Consider the following 25,322-nt stretch of genomic DNA (forward strand, 5'->3'; position numbering starts at 1 on the left):
TCTATAGTCATGCTCAGCGCTAGGGGAGTGGGTGGGGGTTGTGCGTTACTGTGGGAAGGTGACCCTCTGCAAGAGCGACCAGGGCACAGGGAGTCCGGAGGGTGCTTTCAGGACCTTTTCTTTCAGGTGACATCCCTGTTCTATCCTGAAAGCCTATGTCTGTTTCTCTAACAGACACTCGCCAGCAACTGACGATCACGGGACAGGTCGCTGAACAACACACAAAGTGGGCAAGCGGGTGATTCCCAGATCGTTCCTACCGCACGGGTATGCTCTTTGTTCTCTCTGCCCGGTAAGCCAGCCTCCTTCTGCATCCTACTAAAGAAAGTTCTTTTTGCAGCCTTGGAGTGCCAGCTCAGAACAGCCTCTGGCATGACCCTGTACAGGTACTTTTCATCTCTAATCGCCCCTGCTCCCCTATTAAAAGATCCATTTTTCAAAGCAATGGGAGCAAGTTACTCATTCAAATGCTGTTAACAAATAACAGGATTTAAGTGTGTAATAGGTAGTCACTCAGCTTTGAAAATTTGCCCTGAAGAGTTAAAATTTCTGCTTCATTGGGAAGGGAGGGGGCGAGAATGTCCTTGTGGGAGGAATTTTCAGCCCCCGGAATTTAATGTCTGATCTCCCTCCCCTGCATCTGAGCTGGAAGGCGAGATGCAGCGTGAGATTGCAGGAGAGGGCGGGCTGGGGACAGTTTGGGGGCCTGCAGGTGCGGCGAGGACTGGCCCCCCACCCAAGCAGGCAGACACCCGCCAGGACTTGCCAGAGCCCATGGCAGGGGAGTCGCCTTGTAAATTACTGCCTGCAGGATCATTCCGTGTTGGATGGGATCGCAGAGGCGTGGAGGTGCTGCAGCCCCGGCTTCAGGCGGAAGGCTTCTTGGAGAAAGTCCATCGAGGAAAGGCTGAGCTGGTGCAGTGATGACCCTCCATGACCTCCCAGCAAACTGGGGAGGGGCTATGCCTACACCTTCTCACTGTCCCTGCTGTCTCCAAAGCAGCCCAGCGCCAGGAGACTGCACCCCCTCCCCCCCATTTTAATGATTATTTTTCTTTTAATAGAGATTTCCTGAAATTCTATAGTATGAGGACACGACACTGAAGTCCTCAACTAGGACACATCCTCCACCATGGGGCCAGCCATACCCTCCGGGGAGGCTGCAGAGTCTGGGCCACATAGCAGGTGCTCAATAAATGGCTGTAGTTTAAAAAACTATGCAGGCCCCCCAGAGTGGTATTAAGAGGTAAACTGTGAGTCCCCAAATGGGGTCAGTAATAAGACAACAAGCACGGTAAGGACAAGACTCCACACGAGGGCAAGAAAGGGACCTCACCTGTGGTGATCAGCCACCCGGGATTCTCAGGTTTGGCTCTCCTATGGACAGGTCCAAGTTGAAAAGAGTTCTCATGGTATAGGAATTCAGAAAATATTGATTAAAGGAAGAAACAATAACTAAATTAGAGGTGGGAGGGGGGTGCAATGACGAAGGCAAGTGTCTCCTGAGTCTGGAAGCAGAGAGCTGGGGAGGCAGCCTGGTGCACAGAGTGCTGCTCAAACCCCATTTGGAGCTTCAAAGAGGGTTGCAGGCAAGGGATGGGGGAGGGGAAAGAAGCCTAATGAGAAAGAGCAGGAAGAGAAGAGTCAAGGGTCAAATTCTCAAATTCTTCTTTAGTAGTGGTGAGAATAGCAGGCTCTCCTCAGGGGAAATTCAGTCCCCCTTAATGTCCCATCACGGATTTGACCTCATCAGCCCATCCCCAAGCCTACCCAGGCCACCCACCAACAGAGGCTCACAGGTGATAGCTTGAGAGCAAATGCATTCAAGACCCAGCCCAGTACTTTACATATCTCACCTCCCAATCTAGACTATCTATGCCCTAGTTCCCTATGGTCCCAACAACCTGGCTTGCTCTGCATAAATCCCCCGTCCATGTTCTTGTCTTGGATCCAGGTGACACTGATCGACATTTTCGTGATAATATTTTAATTACAGTTGTATTTACCTGTTGATTTTCATACCAAGCGTCATCCTGAGGATTGGAGGCAGCTTCTGAAGTTTCAATATGGTAATGACTTTAACAAATCTGGCTTTGTTTCAAAATAGCTATGCAGGTATCCACAAAACGTAGATGATTTTTTTTTTTTTAGTTTAATTGTGAAAACACATACACAGTGCCTTTGAAATCTGGCTCCCGGTTTTAAGACATGTGCACTTACTTACCATCCCAAGAAGGTGTGAGACGGTATGGGGCGTCCCAGCCAGCTACGCGTCAGTGCGGTCTGGGGCAGGCTGGGCTCTCCCACAACCACGGGCTGGGTTTGGATCTGGAGTTTGGGATGTCCAGAGGAGTGACCTCCTTGATTTTCTTTCTTTCGTTAAATGAAGACGAAGAAAGAGGTGCAGAGGTTGTGTTGGAGAGAGAGGTTTGGTTCAAGCCGGAGGGACACCAGAGCAGGAGGGATCTTCCTGGTATCCTGCCAGCCCAGAACCTTCCTCAGCCCCACGCGCCTCCTGTCCTGCAGGGAGTCGGTCAATCCCTGAGGGACCTGCAATCCTTTGCTGAAAGGCCTCTTGGCCACAGCCCAGCTCAACAGAGGAGGGTCCAGCTTTGTCCTTGGAGGGCATGCTGTATGCGGTCCCACCCTTGGGCACCCTCGTGCTGTGGGAACCCGGCAGGCTCCCCTTCCCACCTTCACCCAGGTGGCTTTGGGGCTCGCAACAGGTCTGGCTTCTCTGGTGTTGCCTCGGGGCGCTTTACCTCGGAGCAAGGAGGGGGCCTTCTGTTTCCGGGGGGCGGGGGAGGGCCTCAGGGCCAGAGCAGCTCCCTCCTCACTCAAAGGGCCACAGAGAGGGCAATGGGCACCAAAAAGGGGCGTTTTTCTTATTTTGTTGTTGTTTGTAAATTTAAAATGTATACCTTTCTTCTGGAAACATCTGGGAGGCCTTACAGAAAGCAGGACACAGGAGAAAGTATGTACATATCTCAGGAAGTGGCTTCCTCGGCCGGAGCAGCATATTTGCTGTGGGCATGGAGCTTCCGTTCGTGGGTCCCATCAACGCCGGGCATCCGTTGCCCCTGTTGCTTGTAACGGCACCACAATGACAAATGTCGCCACCTCGATCTCACAAAGACAGTAAGGCTCAGAGAAATGCAAGGGATTGCCCAAAGACGCCCAGCTAGTCAGCGGCCAGAGCAGGGTCGGAATCCAGAGTGGGCGCGTCTAGAGCCCTCAGCCCAGCCACCGCGGAGGGTGCCTCGTCTACGCTGTCACGGCCTTAACCATTCAGCCTTGCACGCCCTGGCTACCGAGGAAAGCTAGGTTATATGCAGGCTCAATGAATCTCCCCCCTTAGGTGGCGAAGGAGCACAGTGTGGGGTTTCTGGTTTTGTTCGGCTTTAACTGCGAGTGGGCAGCGATGCCGCCCGTCGGGCATGCCTTCCCAGCTGTGGCGGCCGCCTGATCTTGGTGTGCGTTTGAGTTGACAATCCCTGCCTCACAATTCCATTAACTGTGACAAATCTCCGCGCTCTCTCTTATTTTGACACCTGTGTGCTTTCGGGCCGGCCTCGGGAGGCTGCAGGGTCCGCTGAGGAGCTGCTCCCTGCAATCCAGTTCCACGGAGCTGCTAGAAACTGTTCGGGAAAGTGGAAGGGCGCTCACCCAACACGGTTTTCCTTGGGCCTGAATCACGGCCGCGCTCCTCATTAGAACAACGGGGCTCCACCAGACGGCAGGGAGAGCCGTTGGGTTATTGTAAAAAAAGAAGGGGGGCGGGGGGAAGAGGTTAAAAAGTCGTTTCTTGGCTTGGTGGGACATGCAGTCCAGGTCACAGCCCTTGGGCGGATGTGAGTTTTCCTGTTTGCTGGCCTCCCGGGGAGCGAGAGCCGGGGCACAGCCCTAGGGAACTTCTTTCCACCTGACAAAGCAAAGGCCTAAAAGAAAGGTACTTTCCTTTTTTTTTTTTTTTTTTAATTCTTTTGTAGAGGCAGAAAGAACTTGTGAAAAGAGTGTCCCTCTCTGAAAGCGGGTAGATGAGGGTTCAAATCCACATTTTCTCGCTTCCTAGCTGTTATCACCGTGGGCGGGTGACATCAGGTTAACATTTTCGAATGCAGTTTCCCATCGGTTACATGCAGACGAAAATAGAGCCCTGGCTGGCGAGGCAACCCGGGGAAGAGCCCCCGCCTGACCCCACAGCGGTCTGGCTGTTGGCGGGAGCAGCGAGGTGGAGGGGACTTGTCCTCCCCAGTAAAAGGAACGGCTCTGATTCACAGGCCCCACACCACCTTGCCGGGGCTGGGGCTCAGGAGCGTAGAGTTCCTGGGTTTCAATGAAAACAAAAACAAAAACAAAAACGAACAGATAAGCAACCAACAGCACCCCCCACCCCTGTCGCCTGCCCACCCGCCCCACGAAGCTTGGGAGAAGTGGATTTCAGTCCTAGGCCTCTCGGGCAAGGAGGCCTGAAAGTGGCACTTTACTGCCCTCTGCTGTTCGCCCGGAAAACTCCCCGCGTGCGGCGGGCACCTTGGCCAGCCTTAAAATCCCAAGGAGCTTGGCCCCCAGCACTCGCCCAACCCTTCTGAAAGGTGCACCCCAAAGACCAGGGTAGCACCAGGACCAGCTATATAATCTGAGGGATCCAGTGAAAATGCAGGGCACCTTGTTAGAAAGTGTATTAAGGATTTCAAGACGGTGACAACAGAGCGTTACTCCAAATGCCGGGCACTTACTTTTGAGGGGGGTGCCCTGTACAAACGCGCATGTCCCCCGCCCCTGAAGCTGGCTTTCCTTCATTACTGCCTGCTCCTGACATTGAACTTCTGGATCTATGGCATAGTCTCAATAGTTCTCTGGGGAACAGAAATTTAGTAGAAGTTGTTTGGGGAGAAGGGGTGGGAAGAGGGCCTCCCCTCGCAAGCCAGACCGGTGGGGGGTGAGTTTCTCTTGGCTCTCACGCAGCCACACATCTCATCTCTCCCCTGTGCACTGCTGGGGTGTGAGGAAGCCAGGAAAACATAGCACGCCTTGTCCTGGCCTTGGGAACAAGTTCAGACTCAGGAGTTGGACAGATGGAGAGTCAAATATCAACATTATTACAGAACAGACCATACTGGAGGACAGGGCTTACCTAGAACTAAAGCGTGTGCTAAAATCCACCCTCACACGCCCCCAGCAGAGACCCACCCAAATGAGAACGTGGAGTGGTTGCTGTCACCCACGAATCGGGGAATTTCCCTGTACGTCCATGCGCACAAGGAAGGAGTAGAGCAAGGCACCAAGAGCAATTAGAGAAAAACCCCTGTCTATGGAAACCAGAGCCGTGGAGGGAAAGTGTGTCTCTGTATTAGTTAGGGACTGACTAGGAAAATAGAAACCACTTCGAGTATTTACAACAAAGGGAATTTGAGGCTGGAATTGGTTTCACAGGTGGTAGAGGTGCTGAGAAGTTAAAGCACAAGGTCAACAGGAAGAGGAAGTGACTCCCACTTTTCAGATGGAGGGGTGAAGGAGTAAGTTGGGGTGGTGGGAGGTGGCAGACCACTGGGTCCCTCAGACAGGAGCTGGAGCCAGGGGGAAATACGGCTGTGGCTCTTCCTGAAATGGAAAGGGGGGGAAACGATGGCCCCTCCCTTCTTCCCCTCCTTCTAGGACCTTCCATTGGACACACTCAGCTGAGAGGCACCTGATGCAGGAGCCTGGAGAAGATGATCCACAGGGATCCGTTCCCCTGCATCTCCCCCGCCATTCTAGAGCACAGGAAGGCCCTGGACAGAACGCTCCCTTGACAGTTATAAACTCAAATGATTGCCCATTGCCTGTTGGGTAAGAGGTAAATTCTGCCCCATGCCATGAAAGGTCTCTCACAGGCCGGACCACTTTATAAACCACATGTCCGCCTACCCCCTTTTCCTTGTTCTGTCAGCTTACTTCATAATTCTTAGCTCGCTTCCTCTCTTGGAACGTCCTTTGTCCACACCATCCCCTTCTCTCTCCTCCTCCTCCGTCCCTGTCCACTGCCCTGCATTCTCCTCCCTCCATGCTTCTCCTACTTTTCCTTCCCGTCTTCCTTGTTTCCATCCTTTCCTTTTGCATACTTTCTCCCTCCTGTCTTTCTTTCCTGCATATTAATGAGCAGATTGAAGTCGAGGTCTTTGCGTTTATTAGCTGTTATTGTTTTCCAATAAATAGTTCTTAAAAATCAAATATTAAAACATACTGTACCCATTAACCTCCACCCCCCACAACCGCCACACCTAGTAGAACCCAAATCCAGATGTAACCGATGGAAACCAGGCCAGACACTCTTTACCAAGCCATGGGATGGCATCTTGATTTCTCAGCAGGATTGGGAAACCCATACAAAAGCTCAAAACCCGCTCCCCCCAAAATAAGCCTCTTGATATTTGCCCCTAGAACATCAGTCAGCCTTCTGTTTGCAGTAATGATTGCCCCAGATTTTACTGGACGGACATCACACAAAATGGAAGCTCTGAAAGCACTGGAGAGTGAAGGGAAGCAGGTAGATTTTGATGGGAAGTCCATGGAGAGAGAGAGAGAAGTTAGAGGAAGTGAACTCCCCATTTCTTCTGGTTCTAGTCCAGGCCAGGTGCAGGCCACATTGTGTAGGCCAGCGTTGGTGCTGGTGGAAAAGGAGCCATCTTTTTGGCCTCTGAAAATAGAAGCAGCTACAGCTGCCAAAGGGAGGAGAGGGAGTCCTGGAAGGGAAAGAGCGGGAGAGGGGATACCCCAGTTCTATCTGGTTCCATCTCTGGGCCACCCCTGGACCACGCTTACAGAGAACAGATGCAAAACGTCTCAGCTAAAGGCAAAAGAGTCATTGGGGCTGCCTCCCAAGACACAGCTTTTAGTTAGAGTCCAATCCAGGAAAACACCTATTAAAACAAAATGAAATAAAAGCTATTAGGGAAAAAAAAATCAGAAATTAGAGCCTCCACAATTAACATTAATAATATATATAATCCAAATTACCCAACATAGGAAGAGCCAGAAAAATGGGATATACTTTTGAGTGAAAAGACGTTATGTGAAAGGAATCAAACACGAAGAACTACATGCTGAATGATTCTGTGAAATTTTAGAAAAGGCAATGTTACAGGGAGAGAAAGCAGACCTGTGCTGGCCCGAGGCTGGGTCAGAGGAGGGTATTGATTGCAGAGGGATATGGGAAACTTTTTGGGAGTGATGGATATGTTCTATATCTTGATTGTGATGATAGTTATACAACTGTATATAGTTGTCCTAATGCACCAAATTCTACACTAAAAATGAGGGGATTTTACTGTATTGTAAATTGTATCTCAATAAAATTGGAGAAAAAGTAAACAAACAAACAAATAAAATCACAGCCAGTGGGCTCTGTCTCATAGCTGTAAGATATTGGCCCATATTTTCAAGTGTCCTTTATATTCGTATCATGGTCATTATATAAATGAAGCATAATTCATTTTTAATTCTGCTGCTGGGTATTTGCATATTTCCTCCTCCTCCTCCTTCCCCTCTTCCTCCCCCTTTTCCTTCTCCTCTTCCTTCTTTTTTTCTGATTGGACCCATGGGGCTATAACATTCTTGTACAGGGCCTGCAACACTTTTGAAAGTACTTGTTATAAACAGAGGTATCAGTTTTGTTGGGTTGTAGATGATACATGCTAACCTTTCTTAAGTAATGCTGGATTGTTTTCTAAAATGGTTGTACCAGGGGCGCCTGGGTGGCTCAGTTGGTTAAGCGTCTGCCTTCAGCTCAGGTCAGGATCCTGGGGTCCTGCGATCAAGCCCCGCATCAGGCTCCCTGCTCAGCGGGGAGCCTGCTTCTCTCTCTCTCTGCTGCTCCCCCTGCTTGTGCTCTCTCTCTGTGTCAAATAAATAAAAAAAATCTTAAAAAAAATAAAAATAAATAAAAATAAAATGGTTGTACCAATTTATACTTCTACCAGCATGTCTGAAAGCTCCATTGCTCCATATTTTTGTCCACACTTGGTATTATCAGATTTGAAAATTTTAAATCTGCTGGGCAAATCTTGTTTTAACTTGCATGTCTCTTATTACTAATAGAGCTGAGTATATTTCCATATGTTTATTAGCCATGCAGATTTCTTTTGGGGGGAAGTGACTAAGTCTTTCTCCATTTTTGACTGGGTTATTTTGCATAGTGATTCATAATGTCTTTTGTATATTATTTGTATGTTATTATCCCTTATTGTCATAATTACAGATGTCTTTTAGTTTATGGCAGTTATTTTCACTATCTTTATAATTAACAGAATTTATGAATTATAATTAGTCTATCAATTTTTCCCCTTTGGGCCTTTTTTTTTAAAATCTCTTTTAAGAACTCCTTGCCTAATCAAAAGTTTTGAAAATATTCTGTGTTTACTTCTAAAAACTTTACAGTTTTGCCTTTCTTATGTACATCTTTAACTTACCTTTAATTGATTTCAGGGCATGCTGTGAAGTCAAGATACATTTTCACTTTTCCCAGTAGTTAAGCAATTTTTCCACCAGCATTTATTGAATAGTCTCTTCCTAGCCCACTGATCCACAGTGCCCTTTCTGTCATGTATCAAGGCTTGATCTCCCTAGCCTACTCCATTAGTGAAGTTATCTAATCCTGCATTATTAGCACACAGTTTTATTTAGGGCTTTATAATAAGTGCCAATGTCTTGGTAGGGTTAATTTCCTATATCAGTCACAGAATCAGGACACAGAAACCACAGCAGTTACTTTAACAGGGAAAAATGTAATATAAAGAATTGTTAACGAGTAGGAAGTGCTTAACCCATCAAAGGGGTAAAGGAAGACTCCAAGAGTCCAGATGCAGCAGGCAGCTACTACCTCCACGATGACGAAGAGGGAACAAAGAAGGAACTAGACCTTTGGAGAATCACACGTGTTCCCAACCAAAGGCTGAGGTATATGCAGCCTGCTTGTTGCAGAGAAACTTGACGGGGGTTATGGGCCAGAGCTGAAGGGCAGAAATGGTCCACCATCGCCACAGGGTGTGGAGGGGTCTGCAGAAACTTCCTACTTAGCGGAGACAGTTGCCTGAGGGCACAGTCAGGGCCACTGTAGACATGGCCTCTTGGAGCCCCACAGAAGCACCCACGGTGGGGGAAAGGGTGGCCCGAGGGCACAGCTGGAGCTGCTTCACCGGGGCTGCTGGGCTTCTGTGCTGAATGATAATAATGGAGGACTGAGCCCAGAAAGAAATGCCTTCCTGCCACTGTCGCCTTGCAGTGTAACTCCAGCGCCCTCTCTCAGCAAAGCAAAACACTGTGCGAGCTGCAAGGAGTAAGTGTTAGCGGCCAGCAACACGCTCACCAAGAGGGCCAAGAAGGTGGATTTGGAGATAAGAGAAGATTAATTGATTACTGGCACCATCTTCTAACTTGTGCTTACCTTCGAAAGTTTCCTAACGATTTTTGGTCCCTTGCATTGCCATGCGCCTAAGTGGGGGAGTGGAGGGAATTGAATTTTTACTTGGACTTCATTTAATCTATAGATTTATTTGTTGGAACTGACAGCGTTACACAATTGATTCTTCCAGTTCGTGAACATTTGGATCTCTTCATTTATTTAGGTCTTCCTTAAAGCTTTCCAATAGCATTTTTATCATTTTCTCTATAAAGAGCTCTTACGGCTTCTGTTAGGTTTATACTTCAGTACTTCATATTTTTAAAGCAAATGGTGTATTTAAAAATTTTCTATTTCTTACTATTATACAAAAAATGCAATTTATTTTTGGTATGTTGTTTTGTACCCAGCAACATGTTAAACTTACTTCCAAATTCTAGTAATATATCTATATATTCTTTTGGATTTTCTGCATGTACAAGTTTATCTCCCAAGAATAATGACAAGAGTAGATTCCCTTTCTTATGTATTTCTTATTCTTGCCTTACTATACTGTCTAGAACCTCAGTATGTTGAGTAAAAGTGGTAGATACAGGGGATCTTTGCCTCATTCCCAACATCAAAAGAAATGTTACTGCTGTTAGCTCATTACTTTATAGATACCTTTCATCAGTTCAGAAAGGTTTCTTCTAGTCCTAATTTGCTAAGAAGTTTTTTTAGAAATTATGAATGGACATTGAACTCTATCAGACACATCTATCTTCATCCATTGAGATGACCTGTGATTTTTCTTCATCTGTTGATGTGAATCACATGGGTTATTTTCTAATGTAAACCAACCTTGCATTCCTGGGATGAACCCAATTTTGTCATCATGCATTATGCTTTATGCACATTGTTATACTCAAATTGATAATATTTTGTCAAATTTATGCTCCCAAGCGAGATTAACCTAACATTTTCCTTTTTCATGTTATCCGTGTTGGTATTCTAGCCTTATAAAATAAGTTGGGGCGTATATTTAGAATCAAGCTTTATACACCTTCTCAGATACCCTTGACTGGCATCCCACACGTGCCAGGGTTCCCCTCCTTTTTTAGACTTCAATGAAACACCACCACATTACAAGATATGGGATCTGAATTCCCGAACAGCTTCTAAGAGGTGGATGATGCCACCCAGAGGGACATGCAATTGTATCCCTATGGGGTGATGACCAGTGAGAACTGGGAAATGGAAGTTACCTGATAGCCAAATTACACCCTTTTCCTTCTCCCATTGACTACTTCAAGATATTGTTCTTCCCAGAAACCTTTCCTAAAATCCACACAATAGTCTCACATGTTGAGTGACCTAATATGTCTGTTTCAACTCACTGTGAAGTGGCAGTAATACATTAATGCATCATATTGCACTTCATAAGATTTCCCTTGCTTTACTTCCTCTCATTGACTCTGCTGAGTTTGCATTTCCCAAATAAAGTTTTAGTATCTTAATCCTTGCCTCAGGCTCTGCTTTCTAGAAGACCTAAGCTAAGACCAGATAGTATTTGTTCTATGCCCTGGAGTATTTTAAGATTGCAGGATTTTGTTTCTTTGAAGTTTGATAATGCTCCCTGGTAAACTATTTAGGTCTGGGTTTTTCTGTTGGGAACTAGTGTTTGATTTAAGGGCTGTTAAGACTACTCTCTTCAGAATTTCTACTTCTTTGTAAGGCAATTTTCATAAGTTCTAGTTTTCTAAGAAATCACTTTTATCTATCCTTACACATTTATTGGCATAAAATTTATATTTTTATCTATTTCATTGCACTTTTATTAATATCTTTAAGATCTGTAGTGATGTTCCTATTTTCATTGTTATTACTGTTTTTTGTTTGGTTGGTTCTCTCTCTCCCTCTCCTTCCCTTATCGATCACGCTAAGGGTTTGTAGATTTTATTAGTATTTTTGAAGAACCAACTTTTGACTTTGTTGATCTCTATCATGTTTGTTTTCTATTTCATCAGTTTGCCCTTATTAGTTCCTTCCATTTTTTTTTCTTTTAACTTCATGAATTGAATGCCTAGCTCATTAGTTTTTAGTTTTCTTCTTTTCTTTTCTCTTTTTTTAATATTTTATTTATTTGACAGAGAGAGAGAGCACAAGCAGGGAGAGAGGGAGAAGCAGGCTCCCCGCTGAGCAGAGAGCCTGACATGGGGCTTGATCTCAGGATCCTGGGATCATGACCTGAACCGAAGGGAGACACTTAACCAACTGAGCCACCCAGGCGCCCCATCTTTCTTCTTTTCTAATATGCATGATTCTAATCATGTTGGTCTACTGCCCCCTACATACTGCTTTAACTGCATTCTATATATTTTAGTAGGTGGTACTTCTTTAACATATAGTTTCAAATATTTATTAATTTCCATGACTTAATTTTCTCATGTGTTAATTAGAAATGTTTAATAATTGCCAAATACATGGGGCTTTTCTAAAGATCCTTTTTATATTGATTTCTAACTTAATTGCCTGTGGCCATAGAATATGGTGTATTGCAGCAATCCTCTGAAATATATTCACACTTGCTTAATTTGCCAAGAACATGGTTTTCATATTGTTCTATATGTGACTGAAAAATTATGAATGACAATGTTGTGATAATAGAGTGCATGTGCACACCCACATAATAAAGACTTCAATTTTCCTATGTATCTCCTGATATTTGACTGCTTGTTCCATCAATTACTGAAAGATGACTGGATTTTTTTTTTCTTTGTGGTTCTCTCATTTTTGTTTTATGTCAAGACAGTTTTATTAAGCACATACCGAAGTACAATATTTCATCTTCATAGCAAATTTAACATTGTATCTTATGAAGTGAAATCTTTAAGATTTTTTAAAAAAATATTTTATTTATTTGACAGAGAGAGAGAGAGCAAGAGAGGGAACACAAGCAGGGGGAGTGGGAGAGGGAGAAGCAGGCTTCCCGCTGAGCAGGGAGCCTGACTCCGGGCTGGATCCCAGGACCCCGGGATCATGACCTGAGCCAAAGGCAGACGCTTAACGACTGAGCCACCCAGGCACCCCAAAATCTTTAAGATTTAATCTTAATGTCTCTTAAGGCTCCCAAATGAACTGCACTCGAGTCTTTTTTTCAAGGTCCACTTCTGGGACAACTTAATTAAGACATTTGGTCCCCTGGGATGTTGTAGCACCACAATACCTAAGACAGTCACCTTTGATAAATTGGCACTGGATCTACCAGGAAGGGGATGCACTAACTTATGCAAGCTCTAGCATGTGAGGGTGGTATTAATTTATAATTGTGGAATAGGCTGGTTATTGCTAAGTGCAATCAGTGCACAGAAAGAAGAAAATGTCATGCTCAACTCAGGGCATGGTGTAAACGATCTTCCTGGCAGCATTTGAAAAAATCCTTAGCTCATGCAGCTGGATGACAGCCTGTGCCAAAAACCAAGCCAGAAATTACAAATAAAGCTGAATTCACAGCCTTCACAAATCTATGTTACAGTCAGACCCTAAAAGTAAGTAGCTGCACCCTGAAACGTGTGGTGGGGACATCAGGGTGGAAACACTGAGAGCTTTGAACCCAATTCCTCTGAACTCTCTGGGCTACTAAGTCCACTATCCCTTGCTGGGATAGCAGCCTACCATGCGTGGGGAGACCATGTCAAGGCCTCAACTGAAATGGATGCCTCAAAAGATGAAGTAGTTGCCTCCCCAAGATCTGCCCCACCTCATCAATTACAAGGGTAAAGCCTCAGCATGTCTAGTGGGGGAAATTTGGTCTGTACTTCAGGAGGAAATGGTTCATCACCAAGAATGCAGGATTTGGCTTGTCTGTAGGCCTTCTTCCCTGTAGGAACTGGCAGAACATGCCTGGAAATGAATCTTGAGGACATGAGACTGGGCTAGATTAAGGGGTTTATTGGTATAGGTCACACTCTTCTACAGTTCAGAATTTAATATCCTGGCAAGAACATCTAGAGATGATCCTGGGTCAGCTGGACAGTTCCTTGAAGGTTGGAGGAAACAATGATGTAGAGGAAATGCAGAGGTGCTGGAACTGCCTTGGTACTGAGGCAGAGCTCAGAAAGTTCAGAGGCAACACTTGGCGGGGGAGGTGGCGTAGGGTGGTGGTTGTAATTTAAGACCAGAACATCTACCCCCTGTCTATGTGCCCCAGAAGGCCAAGAAAATAGTCCCTTCACTAAAATAGCAAATGCACTAAAGAATAGGGCATATGCATTGCTAAGAAACTCAAGGAAGCCTGCAAGCCAAGGTTGATGGCAGGAGATACTGATACAGAATTGGGTTCCCTTGTGTGAATGGAGGGAAGATTCTGGAACAGCAGAGACCAAGTGGCAGGAATTAGCTGTCAGAAGCAAAGCAGTAGTTACCATAATAGGCAGCAAGGGATGGAAACCAAGGAGCCTGGCCCCACAGGGATCTGTGAAGATGGCTAGTGGACCATGGCAAGATAGGGACAAGACGGGTGGGCAGCCATCAATGGTGTTGCTTGACTCTATTAGTCATAAAATAGCAAGATTAGGTGAGAAGATGTCAGCTGCTGCAATGAAAAATCACTATCCATCACTCATCCTTTCCAGATCTAAGCCTGTTCTTAGACCCATAACCTATTGATCAAAGGGAAGGCTGGGATACTTGAGGAAGAATGCTATGATGCCACATCAAGGACATCAAAGAAATAGATAGCCATTTGCTAGAATACCTACATACTGGGGGATGGGAAACAGACATTTTTTAGGACCTGGATTTTTTGGCTTAGAATGGGAGTTGGCAAAACATGTTTACTGTAAAGAGCCACGTAGCAATCCATTATTTTGGGCTTTGTGAGCTACAGGGTCTGTTACAACTAATGAACTACGCCATTGTAGCATGAAAGCAGCCATGACAGCAAGTAAATAGTAAGGGCTAGTAGTGTGTTTTAATAAAACTTTATTTGCAAAAACAAATAGCAGGCCAGATTTGGCCCACAGACTATAATTTCAAAACCCCTGGCCTTGAATGCAGTCAATTTTCATAAAAATTCAGTGTGTGCTTGGAAATAATGTATAGGCTCCCAATTGTTGTGTTCATTGCTTTGTATTTTATAAACTAGAACAGCACATTAAATTATGGTGTTCAAATCCCCTATGTCTGACCTGTGTTTTTGTGTGTATGTTTGGTCTGCTCTACCTATAAATAACCCAATGAGTTTAGTTCTTCAAAAACGTCCTACTATGGAATTTCAAATTTTGCTTTATAAATTTGAACCTGTGTTATTAGGTGCATATAAGTTTAGAGACCTTCTTTTTCCTGGGTAATTAAAACTCGTATCATCTTGAAATAATCCCCATGAGCTCTAGTAATATTTTTTTCCTTGAGCTATACTAGTGCGAAAATAATATAGCTACATCAGCTTTCGTTTTACAGTATATTTTTCATCCTTTGTTTTCAACCTTTCTATGCCTTTACATTCTAGTTGGTTCCTTATCAGCACAGAACACAACTTATAAGTCTGAGCTTCTTGCGAGGCAAAGCAAATAGGAGAATGTTTACTTAAAAAAAAAAAAAATGCAGTCATGTTGCTGGTAGCCAATTTGCTAGTTAAAACAACCTAGATATATCTGACATATAGGATATTAAACAGAACAAAGGTGTCTTTAAAGGCAGTTAAAAAACCCCTAAGGCTTCACAGGCTTACACAACATTGTTTGGGTTTTTTTTAATTGGAATTTTATCGTTGCTCACTGACGACCTAACAGCAGCAGCTAATTTGGCTTTCCATAAGTAATAGCTATGTTTATTCATCTACTGCAACAGTAAGGCAGAAAGAAATGATCAGGGGTTCACAGCAAAGTTGCTTGATCCCTCAACTGACTAGAGGCCTTTATTTATCCTCCCCTTTGCTCTTTAAATCCCTTTACTCAGTGATATTTACCTAGTGTGTCTCCCCATCTTTGCTGAACTTAAGTTGACTGGAACCACAGGCACGAACAAAAGATGTTTTTAATGTATTAAAGCACCTTGTTTTCGAGGAGGAGGGGTAGGGCAAGAGGTGCCATACAGCCAGTGGTAGAACTAGAACTGCAAGGCAGGTGGCATTACCACCTCTCAATTCTTGTCACCAGCTTTCATGATTTTAACAAAGGCTTAACTTCTCTGGGCCTCAATTTCTTTATTGGAAAATAGGAAATGACTCCTTTATTAAGAGAATGTGGTTTAGAGAAAACAGTGACTCTAACAGTGCCTGATATACATTAGGGCCTCAACAAGGTGTGGACAAGAGTCCGGGCCTGAGCATCAGGGTGACCTATTTAAGGCTCCACCACTCACCAGTCATCACTGGATGATCCATCTTTTCTGAGCCTCGGTTGGGGGTAATAATATCACCGTCTTTGGAACTATTGTAAGAATCAAAGGAAACAATATATCCACATTGTATCAACACACTTGGCCAGTGCCCAGCACACAGTAAACACCTAGTGAATCAAAGGCTTTCTTCTGCAGGGCTGTGCTGCACACACCTGAATCATGAACCCCACAGTTCACCCACAACACATAATCACATGTTATTTTCAACAACATACACTTTTGCAGATAAAAAAGGTAACCCACACTTTCATTTTCTTTATTTTTCATTGATACCGTATGAATACAAAGTTTCTAGAAAGCTACAAAATGTCTACCACTTTATCAAGAAGGCATCAAAATGTGTCACTTTGCAAAGACATGAAAACACCTGCAGGAACTGACACAAAAATAGCATTTTTAGAGTGATGAAATAATTGCACTTAACTGTCATGGATATTAAAGTTATCACACATATGTACCGCGAAAGCTAGAATACATTTTTTTTTTTTTACAAAGCACTTTATAAAAAAATTCTCTGCACACAAACCCTATAATTTTCATATAACTATCATACTAAAGATAAATTCACTTTAAAGCCAACACTTAGAACATTTTTAAACAAAAAAGTACCAGTACCTAAACACAGACATTAACAAATACAAGAATACTGTACTGCCCAGAGGTTTAACCAAATGCCTTTTGAAAGTTTCTGCAAATAGTTTAAGAAAACGTGTGTGAGAATTCGCCCCCACCCCCATCCCTCCAATCTACCGAGAGGAACCTTATCACCTGGGGGCAGGTTCCGGAGCCCCCGCCCAGCTGCAGTACAATATCAAAGCGACCACTGACCAGATGAAGCGCTTACGTCACAAGCCCATAGTATACACGGGACACAAAGACACCGACTGTGAGAATCCCATCAAGTCATTTAGAACGTGAACAAACACATGTGGCAAAACCAATTTACATAAAATTTAAGCATATTAAAGAATTAAAGGCTATTCGGGTTTCTTTTTTAAACGTTACAAAATTTTTTTGTTGTTTTTCAGGCACGTACTGTTTTTTTTTTTTCTTTTTTCTTTTTCCTTTTTCCTTATCTGCAGGCTAGAGCCTATTGACAAAGGCCTACAGAGTGAATCTTTCAAGGAGGTAACAGGGAGATGTATTTTTTTTAAAGAAGTGCAGTTAATATCTAATTTACACAGTCAAACTAATCACAGAAAATGACTGATCCAAAAAAAATAATAATAATAAAATAAGAGACTGGTTTCCAATTGATTTATGCCTAGATTCTGTCAGCCTCTCTTAGAGACAGGGGAAGGGAAAACCATCTCATAATGGAAGGCAGACAAAAGAGTCTACCTGAGAGAGGTGGAATCTCTTAGAATCTGACCCCATTTAATGAGGAACACGAGGGGACATAAATGCCATTTCAAATAAACTAAAATGATGTAGTGTGGCATACGACTGACTCAATGCAAATTCACAAAGAATAAAACAAGCTACAGCCTTAGGAAGTAGGACAATAAATACCAATATTTCATCTTAGTTAATGGTGCATGACTTCAGCGAAACTATCCTTGCAAATGCAGTAAATTTTAAACACAAAACCTTCATTCTTAACAATAGAAGCAATGAGTTTATGAGAGAAAACTATTGCCAAACAAAGCACAGTAACAGCTGAAAAGAGAAGCAGGAAAACAAGCATTTGATTAATTTCTTTCCAGGGGTGGTTCAGTACTGACAGGGAGGGCTGAACTCAAGCGACTGACTATCGCTCGTGTTAGCTCATTTTCCTTTTCATCATTTGACTGTTTTTGTGTTTTTTTTCTTGTAGAAATTTCTATAAATACTCACAACTTGGTGTGGGTAGAAATCACTCCTGAAATTTCAGAGCCCAGACAGGGTAATCTTAAAGACACCAGGGAGAGACGAAAGAACATACGCATTAAGAGTTCAGAGGCTAACTTTCAAAGATGTCTGATGTCATTGTGAAGTCTATATCAGTAAAGAACATTTTTTTTTTCTCTTGGCTTTTGTTTGGCTGGTGTTTTTGCCTTCTGGTCCTTTCCATGCCTCTTCCTTACCTCTATCAGTATTCCCCATCTCTACAAGGTTTTAATAAAAGCCAACACGGACTCTAAAGGGTTGCCCTTTTGAGGGCTGGAACATTCTTTAAAAATGCCGAATTGTGAATGGTGCTCTTTGGAAGTTTCTCATAGCACATTCGTACACAACACTCAGAACATTTCCGCCGTAAGAAGAACACTTCAATTGTAATGACCCTAACTCATTTTTGTTCTGCACTCGCATCTCGGTTCGAGGCTTCCAACTTCCAGAGTGGTATCACTGCGTAGACCAGAGAAGTGCGCGCTGTCGTCTGAATGGGAAAGAAAGCCTCCACAGAGACTGAACACGAACACGAGGGGAGGGACAAATCTGTCCACCGGCCGAAAGTCTGTCGTTTGCGTGGCAGTCCCCTCACGCGGACGCAGGGCTGGGTGACGGGCCAAGAGGACGCCCGGGGTCGCGGACACACACACACACAACAGTTCCTGGGGTCCCTCCTGCCGCTGCTACTGCTGAGCGCCAGATGGTGGCGGCAGGTAGGGTCCGCGTCGCGCCCTTGTGGACAGAGGCCTGTGGCTGGTTACTCATCCTGGTAAACCAAAGGCATTACGGTGATCTCAGAATATTTTTGGTCTCTCTACAAATTATCGTTATATGGCAGCACTTTTCTAAGCTGGAATCTCAAACCAAAGGCACTTCCATGCTAGAGCGCAGAAGATTCATAAATAGCTAAGTATTTGGTCGTGAATTGAAAAGGCAACTTTAAAAGTACAATTTGCTTTTCATAGTAAACTACGAAGTTGGAAAACCTTCCGTTTTGGTATATACATTTGAGAGTGCGGTCAAAGAACCGACTCGTGTTCAGTTTCCGATTTTAGACCAAGTGGTCAGTGTCCTATAGAACTGGAGGAAAAAAATGGGCTTACAAAAGAGAAATGAGAACAATTTTTGCCTGTGCGGTTTCAAATACGGGGCCAATTAGTAAATGGACGCGGAGGGCTAGGTATGACTAGGTAATCACTAAGGCACTGCTTACTGGAACGCTTTGGCAGCTCTGAATTTAAAACTCCCTAAAAAAGTAACAGTAGTAAGAGAAATGCTTCCAGCTTACAAAAGGGCTCACAGTTCCGAGGCAGCCTTTTGCACTGCACACCCTACACGCAACGTCTCAAAGATTTAAGGCTTTTCAGAAATGACAGGTGCAGGGCTTTGCCACAGAAACATCAACAGAAAGAAAGAAGCGATGCAGACTTATGCTCTCAGTGTCACAGGTGTGAACGCCAACACACAGAGTCGGTTCCACCCTTCGTGAGGACAGGTGTAGGGTACCAGACAGAGCATAGACAAACTTAGACAAATCATGTGTACCTGGTTTGTAAGATTGACTGTCATCTCAGACGATTTAAATAATTTATGGTTGTACAAAAACAGACTGCTAAAGCCACTACAGTATCGAGACCTAAAGAAGACTTGGGTTGAAGTCACCTGGGGACTTCTCACACCAAGTGCTGGGAACGGGGGCTGCTTTTTGGCTGGTCTGAGTGTGGGACATGGCGGCTGGGTTGCCTAGCAGGTAAAAATTAGACTCGGAGTCTGTGGCAGGTGCATTGTCCTCAGGGTAAGCGAAAAGGCTCATCAGCTTTCGTATCTGCTTGTGGCTGCCTCACGTAGCTCCAACCAGACCAGAGGCTCCGTGGGGGAAGCGGCGTCAGCATCGGGGCGATGCCGTGCTCTGGCTGAGGGGGTTCTTAGTGCCCCCTCTCTTCTGCACTGAGCCTGTGCACACCTTCGTAGGGATCTTTGAGGCATGAGCACCAAAGAGGAACAACTTGCACTGGGAGAGGCCAAGGATTAAGTGGCGAGGTCCCAGAGTCTCACCCTGGTTGTGTCACTGACCAGCTGGGTGACTCTGGGCAAGTCACCTCCTCTCTGGGCCTCAACTTTCTCATCCGCTAAATGAAGGAGAGTAGTTTGTGCTCTCTTTTAGCTCAACAAAGAAATATCTATCAGCCCGCTGCCAGAACTGGTCCCTCTCGCCTCCATCCTTAAAGATGCGGTGTTCCAAAGGCTTCCATAAATTCTAAAAACAGCACTGAGTGTAGGGCAGAAAGCAGAAGACCGGAGTAAGTTTACCGAAGTGATGAAAGCTTTGATTGTGAGACCCAGATGCTTATGAGAATCATGAATGTAGCTGGGACTTCTTTTAAAGCTGGTAAACTAAGGAATAAAGATCAAATCACAGATACACCTTAACATGATTATGGGGATGATGGTGACCAGCTCTTCCCCACATCCCCGGGGATGAATGAAGGAATCCTCTGTAGCCAGACAGACTCTGCCGTGAAAGAAGCTCCGAAGGGGAGGAGACCGGGACATAATGTCATTTGAGGAACATTCCTACCTGCCTCTTCACAACCTGAAACAAGGCTCCCAGGACAGCAGCTTTCTTGGAGCAAAACGGAAGGGAACAAGAAAATCTCAAATATGGTATTTGTGACCTCTAAGATCTAGGGCAGTGGTTCTCAACTGGGGGTGATACTGGGCTCCATGGGACATGTGGCAATGTCTGGAAACAGTCTGGGTTGTGGCACCAGCCAGGAGGGCATGGGGGAGGCCATGGGGATGCTGCGCAGGATCGTCCCGCAGAACAAAGAACTGCTCCCAACTTGTCAACAGTGTCAAGGCTGAGAACCCCTGACTTAGAGTAGCATAGACCTGGGATTCCAGAACCTGTTCTGAAGAAGTCCTGATAGTAATTTTAGGTCTCTTGCTAAGATGGAAACGAATGCCTACTGACCAGAGTCCAGTTCTCCAGCTCTCTCCTGTGTCGGCTCTGGAAGATGGGCCTCCACACTCCCCAGTAAAAGTACGAGATGCCCCTGACTCAAGGCTGGTAATGCAGGGTCGCCAGGAGATCCGGCACCCAAAAGAAAGCTGTAAAAGCTGTAAGGACAGAGGCCTGGAAAGGCTTCTTTATGGTTCTGGGAAGCTTGACAGCTGAAGGGAGCAGACTGCGACAAAGGAGGAAGGACCACAGACAGACTTGGATTAGGTGCTGCAACATGAACCCCACCCCAGCACCTAACTTGGCAGAGACAGAGAGAGGGCCAAGGGTTTGGGTAACTGGATCAGTGGTTAAGATAGGGAAAATATCCGCCCTGGAGAAAGTTTTAGAAGAACAAGATGAGAAGTAAAATTTTTAAGGCTCTCAGAAATGTTTTTAAGAGCAAAAAGCAATCCTCCAGGTTGTTCACGTAAATGCCCCAAACTCAGCTCCGAAGGCATTTGGGGGAGGAGGGCACAGCCTGCCTCCGTGGGCTCAGCAGACCAGAGTATGCCCTTCCCTGTAGCCAACAGAACCAACCCTCCAGCTGCTCTTCTTGGGTCTATTTGTGCTTTGAAAAGTAAATCCCAAGAGTCCTCCTGGCAGACAGAAGAGCCCCATTCCTGTGTGGGAATGTGAATCAGATACTTCTCTCGCTGAAGTTCTGGCTGGCTCTGGCCATAGAAGATCCTTTACCCCCCTTCATAGGGTCCTGGCCCTGGGAGAGTGGGGTTTCCATTGAGGAAAGACGCGGGAGACAGGAGTGAAAGAAACATCCCCGGGGGGGTGCCCAGGAGAAGTCATTAAGTATGATGACCACGGAAGAAGCTTCAGTGCCTGGGCGGAAGGCCAGATGGAAGGGCAGACAACTAGGGCAATCCTTCAAAGGCCCCCTTAGAGTCAGAGAATAAATGTTAGTTTCTTTACGGAGGGAAGACAGACATCAGCCTACTGGTTTATATGGGGGGTGTGCGTTCCAAGTGGGAGAAGTTTTGCACTTTCTCCTCTGGTCTTTCCAGGAACCAGTGGCATGAGTTTGGGAGAGGTCAGGCTCCGTCCGGTGGCCTCCTGTCTGCCACAAGCCAGCCACACCCTCGTGGCCCGACCACCAGACACTCTAATCAATATCCAAGCAGGGTCAGAGCAGGTGGTGGGACAGGGAAGCGGGTAAGTTACTTGGATGTGAAAGAACACGGCATTTCTTTTCTGGCTTGATGAAAAAGCCACGATAGGCTTCACAACTTACAAAACTTATTTCATGTTCTATTGTGTTGACCTATTCCTGGCAATTATAAAAATGTCACTTTCCTCTGGGAAGCTGGGGAGTATTACCCTGTCTCCTTCCCAATGAAGCACTTATGGAAATAACCCAAGACACGTGGCCACTTCAAACCAACTCTGCCTGGGCAATGCTTTGGAATATTTGGGTTGGAAAGTTGAATTTCTCCTGGGAAGAGAACCTTCCAGATGAGTCTGTTTGAAAAAAGTCAGAGAGAGTGCCGGGCCTCTCAAACCTCAGTCAAACAAGTACTGTGACTTATTGAGAGATGTTGAGCAAACAGACGTCCTTTGAGAATATATTTAGATCTATGGACACAGATTGAGATATACTTACGTATCAGCACCTAGCAAACTGATGACACTGAATAGATGTTCAATAAATATGTGTTTAACAACTATATGTGTATATGTGTGTGGATGTGTACACGAACACACATGTACACACATAGTTATAGCAGGTTAATATGCACACTGGTTCACCAGAAAGAATTCATCCACAGGCTGGTGAGGATGCTTGCAATTTTCCGGGGAGCAGAGATGCTAAAACTGATGAGCCTTTTACTTGTTTGGTTGATGAAATTTCTCCCAGCCACAGGATTTTTCTCTACTTTGCAGCTCACAGTGCAGTATTCATGCCAATTTTAAATTTTTGTTATTAAATTTCAGTGGTTCAAACATTTACTCATCTTAGTAAAAAATTTGGTTGTCCAGAGACAATGTAACTGCACACACAAGACTATAAACATTGTACGTTTAGATTTTCAGTATTTATCTACTTATTGCAAAAAGAGCCATCTTTTTTTTTTCATTAAATAATCATCACATTAGTACAATACAATTTTATATTTTTTAAATATACTATATATGTTAAGGATAAGGGGTGAAGTTTTCTTCCTTTGTAATACCTGTTCAAGAGTTTAATGGATTAAGAGATTAGTTTTCACGTTGAGGAAAAAAAAAAAAAGTATAAATTTGTCTCATTAGAATATTTCTACCAAGCATTTAAGGCTATATTTTAACATTTGGTTTCAAAAAGAAAGAAAAGTTTCATTTAAAAAATAATTTAGTGAATTACATTCTTTCATAACTTCCACCCTAATTAGTTACAAAGATAAGTCTAAAGATTCTTAGTTTTGTGTACTAATTTACATTTACATTTAAAGATTAATTTTACTTGTATCTTAAGACAAGAATTTTATGTTGGGGAAAAAAAAAAAAACAGAACTAAATACATTTGTATAAAGGCTGTAAATGCCCCATGGCAAATGCTCTGTCTCAAAATTTTTTTTTTTCTACCACAATTAGAAACGGGTCTCTGCAGACAGAGGAGACCCGGGTTCTTAAGGGTCACCTCTTCCCGAGGAATTGTGGGCTGCGGATGTGAAGAACACATAGAAACCACTCAGATTTCTCTTTTTACAACTGTACCAGAACTTCACAGCTACAATGATAGTATGAACACATGAAAAAAATAATGACTTCACTCAAACAGGATTTAGAAAAAGTCAGGGTGACCTCAGGGCCAGGGCACACCCCTCTGTGGCGAGGTTTACAGTCAGTCATTCAATAATGGAGAGAGTGTGTGTGTGCGCACGTGGGGGTGTGTGTGTGTATATATACAGATATCTATATATAAATAACCACGTTCAGTCCTTTACAAGCCTGTAAATATGATGTTGTGCTCCATGTTCACTATTTGAAACTTCAAATACACAGGCCATGCACAGGAGAGTTTCTTGTGTATCCCTGTTTGTTACCACCTGTTAAAAAAAAAAAAAGTATATATATATACACACATACACAGAGAGAGAGAGAACACCACGCGGATGAAAACACAGTCCATCTGTGCTATGGCAACTAGGAGTTGCTTGGAGGAGGACAGGCTCAAGTCCAGCAGGGAGACTACCACAGATGTCCCAGCCTCACGCTGCCCCCCTCCAGCACAAACTCAGCATAATTATGGGTCTGACCTGAATCCTAGCTGGACTTAGTTACCGTGTGTAAGAAATACCTCATGGACAGGGTCTCACCCATAATGCGAGGCCGCGAGAATTAGTGTGGGTTTTTTGGGAGGGTCGATTTCTTTACAACGAAGACCATTTTCTAGAATTCTGTCTCACGAGACAGTCGTTTATCCTAGGAATTGCTTCCTGTCTTATTCCTAAACTTTTTACTAGATTTGTTTCACAACAGCCCACGAGAGACGGGAGCCCCATGAATACTTAGCTCAGCATTGTTAACCAGCCGGGCTGGGGCGCAGTAACATGGACGCTGAGTAGTAGAATCATGTCAAATGATCCCTCTTTCCATTTACACAGGCTTTACCTTTCGAAATGTACTCTGAAACATTCATGAGCTTCCCCTCTTGGTTCAAGTCACTGGACTCCAGCTCTCTCCTCCTCGTGCCTGTGGCCTTAGCCTACATTCTTATCTTGAGCGACCAGATCTGACCCAGGTCTCCACTGGACCCCGCCTGCTTCCCAGAGCCGTTCTCAGAAGGAACTTTCTAAAAACAAATCTAGCCCAACTTCCCAACAGCTTCGGTGATGCTGTTATGTGTGTGTTTTGTTTGAAGACAGCTCAGTGTCTTCAAACACTGTGAATCTGAGGGCCTAGTCCTGCACCTCGGCGGGGTGGGGCCTGCTCCCGACTCTGTCGGCTGTTTCACCCATTGTGTTTCCCTTACCCTCAAGGCATCGGAGGGTGTGGTCCCTGGCTGAAGAATAAAAACACACACATAATTTTCCCATCAGGGCACACAGTACGTCTGTAACTACACTTAGATTTGTGTGATTTTTTTTTTTTAATGCCCATGTCATCCAGTGGGCTGTAAGTTCCTGAAGAACGGGGACCACATTTCCTAGTAACTAGCCTGGCACACAACAGTTGTTTAATAAGTATGTGCCGAACGAAGGACAAGCGACAGAACAGCCAACATATAAGTAACCACATAGAGCCTGCATCTACTCAGTATGAACTGCTTCACATACATCGTCTGGTATAATATTACAACAACTCCATGAGCGGGTGCCCTGTTAGCTCCCCTCTGACAGAGAGGGAGGCCGGGGAGTGGACTGAAGGTTATACAACGAAGAAATGCAGATCTGACTTCAAAGACCTTTTTTCCTACCCACGAAGCCATGCGGCTCTAGACAAATGAATGGATATAGTAATAGATTATCTACATTTTTTTCCCTGGGTCATAAAGATTTGATTGAACACTGGTACCCACCTGCTTTCCTTCCTAGTCTTAATTCCTGCCCCTTCCCTCACAGATCGAAGACTCCAAGCATGCCGGTCTTCTGTCCTGGAGATCTCTCTCCCTCTCTCCCCATATGCAAAGAAATGCCATGGCATGCTGCTTCTACCTCCCGCACAGCTCTTGAATCCATCCCCTCCTCCAGCGCC

At 44.6% G+C, this 25,322-nt stretch overlaps 1 protein-coding gene and 1 long non-coding RNA gene across 14 annotated transcripts in view; one reads left to right on the plus strand and one right to left on the minus strand.

Moving 5' to 3' along the window:
• Nucleotides 1–205: 205 nt before the first annotated feature.
• Nucleotides 206–942, plus strand: LOC144379518 (uncharacterized). Its single transcript, XR_013442682.1, has 3 exons — nucleotides 206–267; nucleotides 341–386; nucleotides 812–942. It is a non-coding gene; the product is annotated as an uncharacterized LOC144379518 (long non-coding RNA).
• Nucleotides 943–16,002: 15,060 nt separating this feature from the next.
• The window catches only part of TEAD1 (TEA domain transcription factor 1), a 260,920-nt gene continuing 251,600 nt past the window's right edge, over nucleotides 16,003–25,322 (minus strand). For all 13 annotated transcript variants that reach the window (XM_078058394.1, XM_078058393.1, XM_036087873.2 and 10 more), the window contains one exon: nucleotides 16,003–23,674. In XM_078058394.1, coding sequence (XP_077914520.1) covers nucleotides 23,561–23,674 — 114 coding nt within the window. In that variant the 3' untranslated portion in view covers nucleotides 16,003–23,560. The remainder of the gene's footprint in view (nucleotides 23,675–25,322) is intronic.

Source organism: Halichoerus grypus, chromosome 11, assembly GCF_964656455.1.
Source record: "Halichoerus grypus chromosome 11, mHalGry1.hap1.1, whole genome shotgun sequence".
In the NCBI taxonomy this organism is placed as follows: Eukaryota; Metazoa; Chordata; class Mammalia; order Carnivora; family Phocidae; genus Halichoerus; species Halichoerus grypus.